The 16,993-nt window shown below is 33.6% G+C and overlaps 1 protein-coding gene across 3 annotated transcripts in view; it reads left to right on the forward strand.

Annotated features, from left to right (window-relative positions):
- Positions 1-1,449: 1,449 nt before the first annotated feature.
- GABPB1 (GA binding protein transcription factor subunit beta 1) overlaps positions 1,450-16,993 on the forward strand; it is a 29,309-nt gene continuing 13,765 nt past the window's right edge. For 2 of the 3 annotated variants that reach the window (XM_044662242.1, XM_044662243.1), the window contains exons 1-5: positions 1,450-1,557; positions 2,550-2,717; positions 4,884-5,078; positions 6,350-6,497; positions 6,812-6,925. In XM_044662242.1, the coding sequence (XP_044518177.1) occupies positions 1,450-1,557; positions 2,550-2,717; positions 4,884-5,078; positions 6,350-6,497; positions 6,812-6,925 (733 nt within the window). The remainder of the gene's footprint in view (positions 1,558-2,549; positions 2,718-4,883; positions 5,079-6,349; positions 6,498-6,811; positions 6,926-16,993) is intronic. The other variant, XM_044662244.1, reaches the window with a different exon arrangement.

Genomic DNA, 16,993 nt, shown 5'->3' on the forward strand with positions numbered 1-16,993 from the left:
CACGTTGCTGCCCCAAAATACAAAATTCTCAATCATTCAAACCTTGTCCCTCCTACCTTTCCAATTTTCTGACACCTAATTATACTCTGATCTCCTGGCTTATCCCAAAACAAGAAACTATTTCTTAGCTCCCAGCATTTTTTCTGGCTGTCCCCTGTTCTAGAATCTCTTCTTTATCTCCACCTCCTGTTTTCCTTTAAGTTTCAAATTAGTTTCTATCTTTTATATTTTTTTCCAACCTCTCTTATTTAGAGTGCATTCTCTCAATTATTTTCTATTTATAAATTTTCCTATTTTGAGCTTGTGGTATATTCCTATACAAGCTTATAAGATTTGCTTGTCTCCCCCATTAGATTGTAAACTCCTTGGGACCAGGACTATCTTTTGCCTTTTTTTTTTTCCTTATCCACAGTGCTTAGCACAGTACCTGGCACATAGTAGGCACTATATAAATGCTAGCTATTATTAAATATTTTGACTAATTGTTATGTTGCTATAAGAAACAAATATGAGGAATTTAGAGAAATATGGAAAGTCTTAGGCAAATTGTTCAAAATGAAGAAAATAAAACCAAGAGATTATACAGAAAAGCAGCAATAATATAAGCAAAAGCATTCCTAAAATACTACTCACTTAAGGCTCATTACAATGGTCAATCTTGGTCTCAGATAACAGATAGCGTTATTTTCTCAGTGGAAAAATGGAGGACTTCAGGTGTAGAATGTTGAATGGAATATGTTTGGTCTGGTTTCACTTGCTTTTTTCTTTGTTTTAGGAGAGGAGTGATTGTGTTGTAAGAAGATGAAAGTCATCAATAAAATTTTAAAAAGAATTTTTTATTCTTCTTTTGTTACCTAAATATCTGGTATAGCTGATATCTAGTCCTTTCCTGGAAGAATTTTAATAATATGCAAAAGTGTAGAAGACATCACCTTTTTTAAAACTCAGAATAACTGCCACTCTAATTGTAAATATATGATAGGTTGCTTCTTATTTATATCAATATCAGAGAAAAATAACTAATGTCACATTATTCTTGTGACAAATAATATTTCTGATATTTAGTACTTACAATATGAATGCAATGTAATCAACCTTGTTTATCTGTTTTTAATTTGGGGGTATTTTTCTCTTGTGACTGTCTACTCTTCTCACCTTGTAGTATTTGAATGTGCATGAATTAAAAACTAATTTTAATATTATCCTAAGCGAAGCATAATTAGGAATATGAATATGTCTCTCTCATCCAAATATATTTAAAAACTAAGTATTAATTGATTTTGCTCTGTCTTTAGTGGTAGATTAGCCATATACTTTTTCTTTCCTACAGGATAATTAAGGATTTAATTAATTATAGAGAAAGGAAGCCAAAAAACCAAACTGATGTTCATGAATTTCAAATTTAAAGTTAAAATTTAGCATGGAACTATATATTTTTTATTTTTGTAGATGTCCCTGGTAGATTTGGGAAAGAAGCTTTTAGAAGCAGCACGAGCAGGTCAGGATGATGAAGTTCGGATTTTGATGGCAAATGGAGCTCCTTTTACAACAGACTGGGTAAAGAAAAGTTTTGCCTTTTTTTTCCTCCCACTAAAAAAACATCCTAGGATTTTACTCTCATTTATTTTTGAATGTAAATGATACCATCAAATAAAAAGATGATGGGAAAAAAAGATGGGCTGTTTATAAGCATCAGGAGATTAGTATCTCTAAATTCTCCATTAATTGCCCTGACAATTATGAGAAATGTTCATGGAGGGTCCAGCCTATTAAATACTATTCTCCTTCCCAACCCCCTACCTCGTGACATAGGACAACAGGATGGATTGTGATTTCTTTTGTGCAAAAATACTTCCACATGAGATCTCGTATCCATTTGGGTATTTGTAGGTTTTAAAATTAATCTTTTTTTTGTTGGAACAATTTTACAAGTTAACTTGCATAATTTTAGCATTATGACTGTCTATTAGAATTTGAGAATTTAGGGCTCTTGAGCAGTTGGATTATGTTACTGGACCAGCCTGTCTGGCAAAAGATTTTTTTTTTTTTTTGTATTTTGTGAGTCAGCATTACTTATGGTCTTCTGTCAGCCTTCTTTATGCTGCTGTTTTATCCATAAACTTATATGTACTCTAAATTGGTATTGGCTGTGGTTGGTGTGTTTTTCTGACAAATTCACCTGACAAATTCACCTGAAGTATCACATCCAGTTTGCACCCTTTAAATTTTACCTGTGCTAATAAACAATTTACTATATTAAAACTTTATATTGGACTTTATGAAGTAAGCAGGAATTTAGTGGGTAGATTATAGGGGCTTTAGAAGTCAGGATTATTTCTGGTTCTCTTACCGACTGTGAAATCACAGACTAACCAGGTAATATTTCTCTGCCTAGGTTTTTTCTTTGTAAAATGAAGATATTGATTGTTGAATTTTTATAGGGATGTTTTTAAATATCCTATTAAGAAGGATATAATTAAATACAAATAGATATGTAATATATACCTGAAAATCAAGAGTTTTAATATTACATATATTTTGAATTTTAGTTGGGTACATCTCCACTTCATCTAGCTGCACAATATGGGCACTATTCAACCACAGAAGTATTACTCCGAGCTGGTGTAAGCCGAGATGCCAGAACTAAAGTGGACCGAACTCCATTACACATGGCAGCATCTGAAGGCCATGCAAGTATAGTAGAAGTTTTACTTAAGGTTTGTCTTTTTATTTCCAAACTTTCAAAATGAATCTAAAATTGAAATAAAATATTTAAAATTTAATAATAGTTAATGGAAAGAAAAACTGCCTATTACAATTTATTTTTTCTGGGAGAATTATCTCTACTGGATTTTTAGATTCTTTTTTTTTTAAACCCTTACCTTCTAATTTAAAATTGATATTAAATATCAATTCCAAGGCAGAAGAACAGGAACGGCTAGGCAGTGATGGTAAGTGACTTGCCCAGGGTTACATAGCTAAGAAGTATCTGAGACCAGATTTGAAAATTCTTAGATTCTTGAGCAAAGTAGAGTTTTCTGTGAAAACATTGTTTTTCAATGTTTTTTTTTTAAATTGTTTTTTCATTGATTTTTTTTAAACTATGGTTTCTCCTGTTTCCTTTCCCTTTTCCCATCCTTAATAAGAAATAATATTTTTAGAGACAAAAAATTAAAAAAAAGAGGAAAATAGGATAACTAATCGATGTTTCAAAAAAGTCTGAAAATATGTGTAACACTTGTGGCCCTCCCACCTATCCAGGAATTGTGGAGTGGAAATGTCTTATATTTTTTGAGGCAGTTTCAAATAAGTTCTTTAAAGTTTTATAATATTTACTTTTGATTTTTTTGGGTGTGCATGGTTGTTTTTTCTGTTTATATTGGTGTATTCATTGTATGTTATTTTCTTAGATCTTTACTGTGCATCAGTTCATATGAATCTTTACATGTTTATCACATTCATCATTTCCTACAGCACAGTAGTATTCTCTGACATTGATACAATACAGTTTATTGAGACATTTGTTGAAACATACAGTTTATTGAGACAATCCATGGACATCTATTTTGATTCAAAATTTTAGCTATTACAGAAAGTGTTGTTTTGTAAGATGTGGAATATGTCTTGTAATATGTGGAAACTTTCTTATGATTGGCCTCTTTGGGCTATAAGCCTGGTAATGGAATTTCTGGGTCAAAGAGTGTAGAGATTTTGGTCACTTTATTTGCATAATTTAAAATTGTTTTCCAAAATGATTACTGATTATTCTTGCTATATTAACAGTGCACCAATGCGCCTTTCTTCTACATCCCCACCTATACCAACTGTTCCCTTCTTTTGTCATTATTACCGATTTTCTGGGTATGTGATAAAACCTCAAAGTTGTTTTGATTTGTGGTATTTTTATTATTAGTATTTTGGAGAATTTTTTCATGAAGTTGTTAATAGTTTACAACAGTGATGGGCAAACTATGGCCCCCGGGCCAGCCGCAGCCCCCTGAAAGGTTCTATCCAGCAGCGCAACATTATTCCTAATCTGACGAATACAATGAGTAGGATACAACACAATGAAACTTCGAAAGAGCTGCCTTAGAAACAGACTGATAGATGAGCATTTCCTTTCCTTTGGCCCCCTCTTTAAAAAGTTTGCCCATCACTGGTTTACAATATTTTGAAAACTGTCCTTATTTTTTGACTACTTATCTATTGGACTTTTAGTTTTATATGTATATATAATCTTTTTTTTAAGAATGATAATTGAAAATAGCATTAGCATGAGTGAGTTTTTGTTTGTTTGTTTTAGTTTAAACAATGATATAATCTGAATAGGAATTTTTTCCTCTGAGATTTTAAGAGTTCCACAGAGAGAGTACAGAACACTGAGAAAAGAGAATCTGAAAAAGTGTGGTCAGGAGTGGTGGATTAAAAAATTATACTCTTTGGCTTTAATCCTCTATTTTAAATGACTTTCAATGACTTGCCTTATTAATAGTGTGTACATTTAAAAATAAAATTCCTAGACCCTTAAGGAACATTAAAAGAGGTTTGTACTTGAAGGATTTTGTTCCCTCTTCTAGTTCTCTTTCCTAGATTTCCATGTCCACACTTATGAATAATTGAGGGGTAAAAACCCTACAAAAACACAACAAAATAATTTGGGCTTTTTGATGTATCAGAAAGAAAGCAATTAGAAAAGTCAGTTTAACATAAGAATAACTGATAGGTAGGACATTTGGATAATTTCAGCATTGATAAAAGATGGTGATTATATGTCTCTGTTGTAAGTTCTTACTTATAGGCATGTATACCAGTTTTAATTTCATTTTCTATATGAATAGTATTTTGTATTTTAAGTAATCTATGGCTTTAAACCATTTTTGCAGCATGGCGCTGATGTCAATGCAAAAGACATGCTAAAAATGACAGCACTTCACTGGGCTACAGAACATAATCATCAAGAGGTGGTAGAACTTTTAATTAAATATGGTGCTGATGTCCACACACAAAGCAAATTTTGTAAAACTGCTTTGGATATTTCAATAGACAATGGAAATGAAGATTTGGCAGAAATATTACAGGTAATTTTCTTTAACTTTTAATTTGAAAACTTATGTAATAATATCTGCTTTTATCATGTTGTGAATTGTTGGCTTTTGCCTCCCAGGTGCTTTGGACAAGGTTTTTCCTTTCTCTTGTTTCTTCCTTTTTGTTTTTCTTTACCAAATGAATTCATCTGATTTATTTTTCTCTATCTTGGGGAGTCTCTAAACTTTTAATATCTAAATAATGATTAATAAGTCATTATTTTATGTGATATGTAATTGTTTCTGGATTCTTTTAGATATTTTATTCACTTGGCTGGTTTTTAAAAAATTTTTTAAAAATTTGGATAGTTTATTTGGAGACTAGTTCGAAAATTTTCAGGGTAAGTTATGTATATTTTAAATAAAAATATGTAACCTCAATAGTTACATTAATGTCTGTTCAATGAACTAAGCATTCTTTGGCTTCTGGATCCTTACTTTACTTTTATATTCCTTTCTGATTTCTGTTATCTTCAGAAGGCTTTCTTTCTTCCCTCCCTCCTTCATCTTTCTATGTCTGACTCTTTCTTTCTCTCTCTCTGGGCAAGTCACTTAGGTAGAAAATGTCTGAGGCCAGATTTAAAAACAAGACCTCCTTTCTTCAGCCCTGACTCTGTACATTGATTTTCCTAGCTGCCACTTCAGAAGGCTTTCTGAGGGCCCTCATCTTTCTAGTGAGGATAGCTACTGGCTATTTCTTTTAGGGCCTGATTGCTTTTCATCATTAAGAAGCAATTCCTCCAACTCGACATAAATTGTCTTCTTTGGCCATTGCCTTAACCTCTTTGTTTTTAAATTCCTCATACCCAGTTTAACTTTTATCCTTTTCTCTTTTTTAATGCTGACTGTGACTCTTGTTTTTCTACCAGTAACTTAAAAGCTTTTTTTGTTCAGGGAGACTAAGATATTCTGGTGTTCAACCTTTATTTCTAGGTATGGGAATCAAGAGGTTGAGGACCAGTTAACATGAGTGGAGCATTTCTATTGCAATGAGACCTCCATGAATTTCCTAATAGCTCCCACATCTCTAATGCTGTATTGGTAATTTCATCAGACACTGCTCTTAACCACTTTCTCCTTTCTTAATATTTTGTTGCTTTTACCTAACAAACAGGCTGAGGTTGAGATTCAAACATATGACACTCAGTATACCACTAGACAACTTTGTTAGATATAGTTTCTTTAAGAGAAGCTTTTGGATTACATTGAAAACCTGTGCTTTTCTGACAGTTATTCTAAAAAATCTATTTTTGTTTGTTCCCTAGATTGCAATGCAGAACCAAATAAATACAAACCCTGAGAGCCCTGACACTGTGACGATCCATGCTGCAACACCACAGTTTATCATTGGACCTGGAGGGGTGGTGAACCTAACAGGTCTGGTATCCTCAGAAAATTCATCCAAGGCAACAGGTATTGAGATGCATGTAGGGTAGCTGTTGGGATTTTATGCTTTAGTAGGTATTCACCATTTTAAGGAAGGACTGTTGGAGAATCAGGGTAAGATCATAGGAGTTGTATTTTCCTTCTTTGGGAAATTTGATATATGGTAAATATTTGGGCAGATAACCTAAAGAAAGATGATATTGGACAAAGCACTAACATTTTAGTTTTTGATAAATCTGTTATCTCAGTTTGATCCAAAAGGAGGTAGTTGCTCAAAGCTATGAATCTGATTAAAGTTTCTTAACTAATGTGTCCTATTTTTTCTCCTCTTTAATATATAGATGAAACGGGAGTATCTGCTGTTCAGTTTGGAAACTCATCTACGTCAGTATTAGCTACATTAGCTGCGTTAGCTGAAGCTTCTGCTCCATTGTCCAATTCTTCAGAAACCCCAGGTTAGAAAAATAAATTTTATGGTTTTAAATAAAAAATGTATAACTCTAGGCAATTGTAACTATATAGGAGTATAACACTTGAAGAAACAGGAACATTGCACCAAAACCATTAAAGAAAAAAGAGAGATTGTCCATTTGTTTTTTTTTTGTTGTTGTTGTTGTTTTGTTTTGTTTTTGGCGAGTGGGCTGTGTATAATTCAGACCTATGATATCAATGTAAAAACTTTCAGTGAAGAACTACCCTTATACAAAGCAGATAAGTAACTATTCTACAACTCAGAGTGGCTGACACAAACTAGAGGTTAATTGACTTGTCCTTGATTATATATCCAGTTTATGTCAGAGGAGGGATTTGAACCCATGTCTCCTGGACTTTGAGACTAATTCTTTATCTATTATATCAGACTACTCTCTGTGCTGTTCTTAAAGACAGAAAATAGTAACTTATTCTACTATTTATAATAATTGTTAGAGTCAGAATATTCCACTGAAGTTCTGCTCTAATACTTCAACATGATGTGGTGGTTATCATTACTTTTTGAAGGCTAGGGGGAACACAAGCAATATATAGTCTATGTGTTGGGTCTGCTGAGGACTAGCAGTAATTAAATTTGGGAGGCTCATTTTCCAGTTGGCCAACAGCTGATGAATTGTTTTCAGCTGCAACAACCTACAAAAAGACTATTTGCTAAGGTGTAGAGGAGGCTACTATACATATTGAGGAGGGTGCATTGCTTGGGTGCTCTGGTGAACATATAAGCCTATGAAATAAGGAGCCCTTGACCTTTGATGTACAGATATAACCACTATGTTTCCTTTTTATGTTTAACCTAATAAGTATTATTCGAGTTGTAACTGAAGCCCATTTAATCTTTAGGAAATTTTTTATTTGTCTTTTGCCTTTACATTAAAATCTTTTGTAAAAGGGAAAAAGAAATCCTTATCCTCCCTTCCAATATGACCCCCCTCTTGTAACAAAAACAATTAAGCAAAAGCATCCAGCACAATGATAACATCTGACAAGGTATGCAGCATTCTCTTTTAGTAAGTTGCGTACTTCTCTTTCTGCTATATGAGGAATGCTTCATTATTTGCCTTCAACAACCATCCTTAGTTTTTCATTTATTCTGAGTTCATTTTCCTTTTAGCGTGCTCTTTTCACTTACACTATTATAATTATTATACATATTTTTACTTGGTTATCTTTATTTCACTCTGGAATGTACATTTCCAACTAATAGAAAAAAATTGCCTTGTTTATGGGATGTGAGATTAATATAACACTAAATAATAGAGTAATCACTTCTTAAATACTCCACAAAAGAGAAGCCATAGTTTATTGTTTTGAGAAACTGTAGAGAATAAGTGAATTTGTAGCCACTGGATATCTTCTTTGATTATTTTAGATTAATTATTGGAAAAAATTTTGGATTGTACAACATGCAACTTCATGATTGTCTTTTTGTAGGGACAACAATGACGGTCATAGCTGATTGGTAGCAGATAAAAATATTAGACTGCATAAATTAATAGTATTGTGACTTATAAAATACAATTGAATCTGATCTAGATTCTGATAGTTATCAAGTGAAGATATTAATTAATGGTAATTAATTAATAGAAAATTAATTTGAATTGATGGAAATTAAAGGAAAACTTATAGAGAATCCATACATAAAAATTACAAATGATTAAGGCATTAGAATATGCCTTGACATGTAAGAGTGAAGACAAAATGATGATGGACATACAGTGTGACTGACAAAAGAACAAGAAACATTTTCTCCACTTGTAATATAGTATACTTTTTTATTTTTTTAAAATAAATTATTAACTTCTGTCTTAAAATTGATATTAAGTATAGATTCTAAGGCAGAACAGCAATAAAGCCTAGGCAACTGGAGTTAAGTAATTTGCCCAAGATCAAACAACTAGGAAGTATCTGAGGTCAGATTTGAATCCAGGAAACTTGTATTTCTAGGCCTGACTATCTATCTCACAAAGCTTCCCCTACAATATACTTAAAATTTTTTATTTAGTAAAAAGAATAAAGTGCTGAGTGAGTGAAAAGCAGTTAACAGCTTTTTTGTATGTGAAAAGAACCTGTGTAGGTGGCAGTAAATAGCAGTTTTCCATTGGAAGATAGGATAAAATAGAGCATTCATAAGTGATAGCTGAATTTTGAATGGGAAATCAAAAAATATCCATTAAACATAAGGTGCAAAATACATTCACTAGGGAATATATAAACCAAATTGGTTTGAAAAAAGTGTCCCCTGCCCCATGTAAATTAAGGAGAACCCAGTTCAACAATCTAAAATTCAAACACTGAAGTTATAAAAAAAAAGAATACTATAGAAAAAATTGTTTAAAATTGCATTCTAAAGTAGTTTTTAAAAATAGGATTTTATTGATGTCTTCTGTTTCTTATGTTATCATAGTTATCCCAAATGTCCCTTTCCCAAAGAGCTGTCTTGAATAATGAATTATGTTTTTAAGAGGACAAAAAAAAATAGCATACATTTCAATGTATCAATGTGTAACACTTGTGGGCTTCCCGCCTCCACAAAGGGGTGGTTGAGGGAGTCCTCTCATGTGGAGTCATTGGAGCCTTGCTTGGTCTTATGATCTTGTTACATTTACTTTTTAATTTTTGGTCATTCTATCCATTTACATTGTTGTAGCTACTGTATATATTGTTTTCTTGGCCCTACTTATTTTATTCTGCATCAGTTCATATTGATCTTTCCATGCTTCTATTTATTCAGCATGCATATCATTTCTTACAGCAAATAATAATCCATTACATCTGTGGACCACAATTTGTTTATCCATTCCCCAGTTGATTGACATCTACTTTGTTTCCAATTCATTGCTATCACAAAAAGTGCTGCTATAAATATTTCGGTGTACTAAATATTTCAGTGTACTAAATTTCAATGACAAGATAAAATTTATTCTAGGAACAGATGCGTAGGTCAGCTTAGGAAGGCTGAGCACATGCCTTTAACCTGGAAAGAGGTCTATCAGTTTAATTACTTTGAACAGTATCTTCTTGTTACTTAAATTTTCTCTTTAACCAGCTCTATTCTGTGTATGTGTAAATTGTGTCATTTTAGGTAGAAAGAGCTCTTCATTCTGTGTTTATTTGTATGATGCTATGTTAGCTTCCACATCAAGTTTAATAAGAACTTTCTTTACCACTTCTATTTTTATATTTCATCCTGTGCAGTATTATTTCCTGAACTTAAAAATTATCTATGTAAAAATCTGACCTGCCTTTTTATTACTCATCAGAACATACATAACTTTTTTTTTCATATTTTTAACTTTAATTAGTAAATATTGATGGAAAACTGGGTCTGTAGGTTAGAAGTTACTGATGTTCTTCTCTTCAAGCATATTTTTCAGTATTAAGGTCTAGATTCCCACCCCCCACCCCCACCTTCTTTAATATCTTCCCTTCCTTCTAATACTTTGTTCATTAAAAATACCTTGTAAATTTCAGTACTTACCTCACCTAATACCTTATATTTCCCAAAGAATCTCCCATTGTATCATGCTCAGCACAGATCTCTCTTGCTCTGTCTTCTCTCTGTCTCTGTCTCTGTCTGTCTGTCTGTCTGTCTGTCTGTCTGTCTCTCTCTCACACACACACACACACACACACACACACACACACACACACACACACACACGGTTGCTTGTGATATTGAGTCTAGGTGTGGTAATTCCACCATCCTGGCTAAAGAAAATATTTTGTTAAAAATGGTTCTTGTAAATCTTTTTCTTTTTCCTTCTCTCTTTAGTCCTATTTTTATCCTTGATTGCTCTTGGGAATTCTTTGCTTAATTGGATACCTTGCCAAGCTCTCTTTAAACTCGTTTTACCCTCTACTTCTCCCTTTTGCTTTATGAGAGGATCCTATTCATATTCATATTCACATTCTTCTATCATTCTTCAGAAGATTTGGCAAATAGATCAGATCTCTTGAGTAAGATCTTTTTTTAGGCTCTTTTGCTCTTTTTAGTTCCAATTAATTTACATTATTAAACTTCTGATTGGAATTATTATAATCAATGTCATTTCTGTGGTGCATTCCTCATTTTTGATTTTCCAATTCCATGTTTAAATAATTCAGGGTTGTTTCAATTGTATGCCATTGTATTTTTCTCATTCTTAATTTTTTTTTACTAAATCTTTCCTTTTTTTTTTTTTTTTTTTAAATTAAAACCATCACCTTCTGTCTTGGAATCAATACTGTGTATTGGTTCTAAGACAGAAGAGTGGTAAGGGCTAGGCAATGGGGGTCAAGTGACTTGCCAAGGTCACACACCTAGGAAGTGTCTGAGGCCAGATTTGAACCCAGACCTCCCATCTCTGGGTCTGGCTCTCAGTCCACTGAGCCACCAGCTGCCCCCAATCTTTCCTTTTTTAATTGATGGTCTGAATATACATGAATGACTGGACTTTGGAATGACTCTCATATCAATGATAAGTTTTTTTCTTATCTATTAGTTCCTAGATTCTTAACATGTCTAGTGTCTAAGTGTTCATAATAGTGTATGGTAACTGTAATCTATAGTTATTTGTCCCTCTCATTCTTCTTGAACCATACTTTCCTATATATTTCCCATTATCACCTTTCCCCACATTTTCATTGAATCATTAATACCAGTCTATATGTTGACTTAATTTGAAAGGTCTTATCAGGTTCTTTGTAGAATTTCTTTCCCACTTCTTCTTTATCAATATTTTTTGCAATTATTTTTATGGTTGTCTTTTTGCAAATATTTTCCATTAAGTACTATAATATATGATGATGACAAGATATCCCACAAAATAATGTTTCTTCTTTAGTGTACAGTAAAACACAACCCATCAATTCCTTTCTTTGCTTCTCTAAGAACTACCTGTGAGCTCTCCTTCCATTTAGCAGCATCTTCTTTCTTTTGATTTACTTTATAGCAAGAATGTCAAGATTGTTGTGTTTAATGGTCTCCAGCAATATATCAATTCAGTAGTCACTGGATCTCACATTTAGAGTATCAGTAGTCAAATATGTGGTACAGTGGATAGAGTACCAGTTCTAGTCAGGAAGACTCATCTTTCTGAGTTCAGATTTGGCCCTAGACACTCACTAGCTATGTGACTCTGTCTGAGCAAGTCACTCAGCCCTGTTTGCTTTAGTTTCTTCTTCTGTAAAATGAAGTGGAGAAGGAAATGTTAAACCACTTCAGTGTCTTTGCTAAGAAAACATCAAAAGGGGTTAAGAGTCTTGGACATGGCTGAAATGAACAGCAACAGCAAATTGAAATTTGATGGTTTAATAACTTGTGTAGTTCTTAGCACCCTATTCCTTCCTTTCTAGCACTCGGCTATTGGCACTATAGAAAAAGGAGCTACACAGGACTTAAGACCATTCTTTTGTTTAATTTTTTTTTGGTGTGTGTTCAGTGTTTCTATGTCCAAAAAAATTAGTCCAAAGATGACCAGCCTATTGGTGGTGTGTCTCTCCATAGTTAGGTATGTTGGTCTTGGGGAACAAACTATTACTTAAGCTATTTTCAAAATCTTTTCATCATGGTAGACCTTCTCAGTGTTACTGTTATATCCTGTAAGAATCCAAGGTTATCTTCACCACAAGTTGAAGTGTCATAATAGAACTTTGTGAAATTTAGCTTTAATTGAATCTGGGGCAAACTTGATGAAGCCATTAGTAATAATAGGCTTTCCCAAGTGATATTTGAATGTAGACTACATCTTTACCATTTCACAGTTAAATTGAAGATAAAGAGAACTTAAAATCTGATTTTGTTTATTGTTTGTTGGTTACAAAAAGCATTTGATTATATAGAAGAAAGTGCTGTCTAATAGGCCCCTTTACAACAAGATTTCTTCTACCCATTCATTGATATTAGTAAAAATTCTTTGGAAAATATGATATCGAACCCTTTTCAATGCACTTCTGATAATGAATATTAGATGAAGCGTAAACCAGGATGAAGTGTACTCACCAAAAGTATTTACAAGTGTGATGGAGATCTGGGTCAAAGGGAGATTCTTTATTGATCTTTATTGATTATCAAAGAGAGATTCTTTATTCTTTATTAGTCAGTTTCACCAGATGGTTTTGTTTATGGATGACAAAATGCTGATTACATTAAGCCCCAGAACATTGCAGAGCCTCTTGGAAGAAACCAGTAATCACTTAAAGGACTTTGGCCTGTATATTCACACAGGAAAAAATAACTTAATAAAGAATGTCTGTTGGGGCAGCTACTTGGCTTAGTGGATAGAGAACCAGGCCTGGAGAAGGGAGGACTTGGGTTCAAATATGACCCCAGATACTTCCTAGTTGTGTGACCCTGGGAAAGTCACTTAACCCAAATTGCCTAGTCCTTACTGTTCTTCTGCCTTGGAACCAATGCTTAATCAATTCTAAGACAGAAGGTAAGGGTTTTTAAAAAATATATCTGTTGGTCATATTTCAGCACACATTTCTGTAAGCATATCATGTATCTGGTCTCGATCTCGGTCTCTGTCTCGGGGTCTCTGTCTCTCTCTCTCTGTCTCTCTCTGTCTCTGTCTCTGTCTCTGTCTCTCTCTCTCTGTCTCTCTCTCACACACACACACACACGTAGTGCTATTAGATGACCTGGGACCAGAGTTGAATAGAAGAGTGGTTTGCTTTTAGGAAATTGTGAAGCTCTTTTACTAACTTAAGGTTTCCCATGAAAGCAAAGACCATTCTTTTAAGTACTAATATTAATTTACCCATGTTACCACATAGCAGTGAGACTTGGAACACCAAATACCATGGCCTCCAAAGAACTTAAAGTCAGTATCACAGAGAGGCATATGGTGAGTATGAGAAGGCTACAACACATAACCAATGAGGAACTACAAAAAAGAACAGGAATAAAGGGAATTATCAATAAATTATATAAAAGGAAGGAAAAGATATTCTGGCCAGATTGCAATAGTGAAGAATGACATTTGGAAAGTTAGAATGCTCTTTTGGTACCTTGGTGATATTAGAAGTCAAAAACCCCTAGTATGACTCTACCTCTACCTCACGTTAACTTTTTGGAGGATATAGACAAGGGCAACATTGGATGGGCAGGCTTGGGTGGATGGCTCTCTGTATTGTTCGAGGGAACTTTTGAGTTAATGAGATCATAGTTCCATTTGATTATAGTTGAATAATTAGGCAAGATTGCCTACTATATATTAATTACTAAATTCCATAACTTGAAATTTTACCCTGTTGCTTTTAACTGCCCCTGTGTGGAGGGAGACAATATACCATTGACCTGAATTAACCGACCCTTTACCGTGTTTACAGTGTTTTATTAAACATTTCAGAATACTAGTGAAACTTTTAAACTTTAATCTTTATTCATTAGATTTTTCTTATTCTATTTCATAATTTTCTAGTTTCATATTTAAGTTTTTTATTTTGTTCAGTTTGATCTGTCAGTGAAATATATTTCTTGAATATACTTCTTTGTTTCCTTGGAATATACTCTGTTTATTTTGATTTTCCTTAGACTATTTGTCGTTATATTAATAAAATCTAATTTTTCTATAGTTTTGGGCTAATAATTAGTAGATATAATCATTCCATTTGGCCTACAAAATTGAGGAGGCCCTGTTGATACTTAACCAGACTTCCTTCTCCTTTTCCTAGCTAGATTCCTTGTATTACTTTCTCCATTTCAGTAGAGTGAATTATATGCAGATTATAGCTATAGTACTTTGTTGGAGCCTTCTTGCTATTCTTCTCATACAACATTCCACCTATTTCGATGCATTTACATAGGCTGTCCTCTCAACCTGGGATGGATTCTCTCTTCAATTTAAACTTTCACTACCCCTAATTTCTGTCAAATGCCATCTTTTACATGAGGATTTTCTTATTTTCTTCCAGTTGCTAGTTCCTTCTTCTCCCCCCAAATTATCTTTTGTTTATATTTTTATATACTTATGTATACAGGCTATCTCTCCCAATAGAATGGAAGCCCTAGGAGATCATCAACTGTTTCATTTTAGTCTTTCTGTACTGAGTGCCAAGTACAGAATAAGAGTTTAATAAATGTTTTTTGTTAGGTTGATCCATGGACTCACTGGTGTGGGTATTTTTTTCTTTAGTGTAGATTGCAAACCATTCAGTTTTCTCATCCTGTGAGACCTTTGTCATTGCCTTTCTATAAGTTTTCCATGGGATATCTGCCTCATGTTCTAGAGATGTTCCTCTGATTCTTTAATAATGTCATAGATACTAGCTAATGAAATTTAGATCATCTTCTGTTGAACTCTGCTCTCAAAAGATGACTAGCTCACTTCCTTTTTTTTCATGCCTGCTCTTGCTGATTTTTTTACGCCACTAACATACAAATCATCATTATGTATTATTGTAACTTGTTTGTTCCTAGAATGCTCTTCTTTTATAAAGATGAGAAAATAATACATAGATCAGTGACCTTTTCAGTTACTTTTTGGGGAGAGTGATCAATTCTATTATCCATGACTTTTTATTTCTTTAAACACTTTTCTTCTCTCAAGGCTCTTGAAGAGTAATGTCTGAATACCTTTAAATTATTATTACCTCCATCATGAATTCCTTATTGCATGTATTTGATCTCATAGAGCTGTTTTTTATAAAATCATAAGGAATATAGATTTAGGGTCATAGGTACCTAAGAGAGAGTCTGATCTAACCCTCTCATTTTGTAAATGAGAAAACTAAGTCCCAGAGTGATGAAGTTAACTTTCCCAAAGTCACATAGGTAGTAGGTAGCAAACAGACTGATTTCACCTCAAATGCCTTTGGCACCTGGTGGTAGAGTACAAATGCAGTGGTTCCATTTTCATTGCTGATGAGACTAGATCACCATAGAAATGCCAGAAGATCTGTTCCATTTCATTTCTATTTGTTGTCCTTCTTCCAGTGTCATCTACATATGTTCTCCGGATGGTTTGGCTTAGCCAGATCTCATGCCAAGCTCCCTACAGGCACGTTTCCTCCTCAACTGTCTTTCGCTATTTTGTGAGGCAACACTGGTCGTCATCTTCCATCATTTTGCAAATGAGCTTGTACTCTAACCTGGTATTGCCCTTGGCTGCCATGTCCCTGTTCTTGGCAAGGAGATCAAGTGTTTGCTGGGTAAGGTGGTTTGTGGGCTCTTTTGACCTCCTCATTGTGGCAACTATTTTGTATCAGTTAAGCTTCTCAAAGAAATGGTGTTGTAGTCATTGTCTTCACTTTTTTTCCATTTCCCATTTTTTAGAAGTCAACAGCTTCTTTAAATATGTTATGTTGAGGCATCTAGTGTGTCTTCAGCTTTATCTTTTCTTTATTTTTCACCTTTGTTATTTCATATATCTCCCCTGCATGATCCCTACATTCCAGTCAAACTGAACTATTCCTGAACTTGACACTTCATCTCCAATCTTCATGCATTTTTATAAGCCAATGTCCATGCCTGAAATACCTTCCATCTTCACCTTTTAGAATCCTTTTCTTCCTGTAAGGTTCAGCTTAGGTGAAGCAACCTCTTCCATGAAACTTTTTTTTGTTCCCCTTAGATACCTTCATTTTTCTGTACTTATTTGTGTACTCCCTCCTTTTCTTTTTGTTGAATGTTTACTATATCCAATGCCTTCTGCTTTTGCATTAGAAGAAAGTATTCATGAAAAACAGGCATGAAGATTCTGAGCTTTTGGTCTCTTTTTTTTCTTATAAATATCCAATTTCTGTGTACCTTTGCATTTCAATCCTTCAGTGTCAAGGTTAACATTAACTTCATTTGGAAGTTCTTAAACCTTGAGTAAAATTTCTCAACCACTTCATCTTCTGCTATAAATTTTGGCATAGGAACTATAGATACCTTCATAGTAGCTTTTCTTAAATTTATGTACCTGGTGAGCACTACAAAGTGAGGTAGACAAATATCTGTTCTCTTTGAGCATATGATGTAATCACCTTCTCTTTTTCTGCTTCTTGAAAGAGAACCTGTATGCTGTTCTTTCATTTAGCCATAAACTCTTTCTTTTCTGGTTTCA

The sequence above is a fragment of the Gracilinanus agilis genome, chromosome 2 (genome assembly GCF_016433145.1).
Source record: "Gracilinanus agilis isolate LMUSP501 chromosome 2, AgileGrace, whole genome shotgun sequence".
NCBI lineage: Eukaryota > Metazoa > Chordata > Mammalia > Didelphimorphia > Didelphidae > Gracilinanus > Gracilinanus agilis.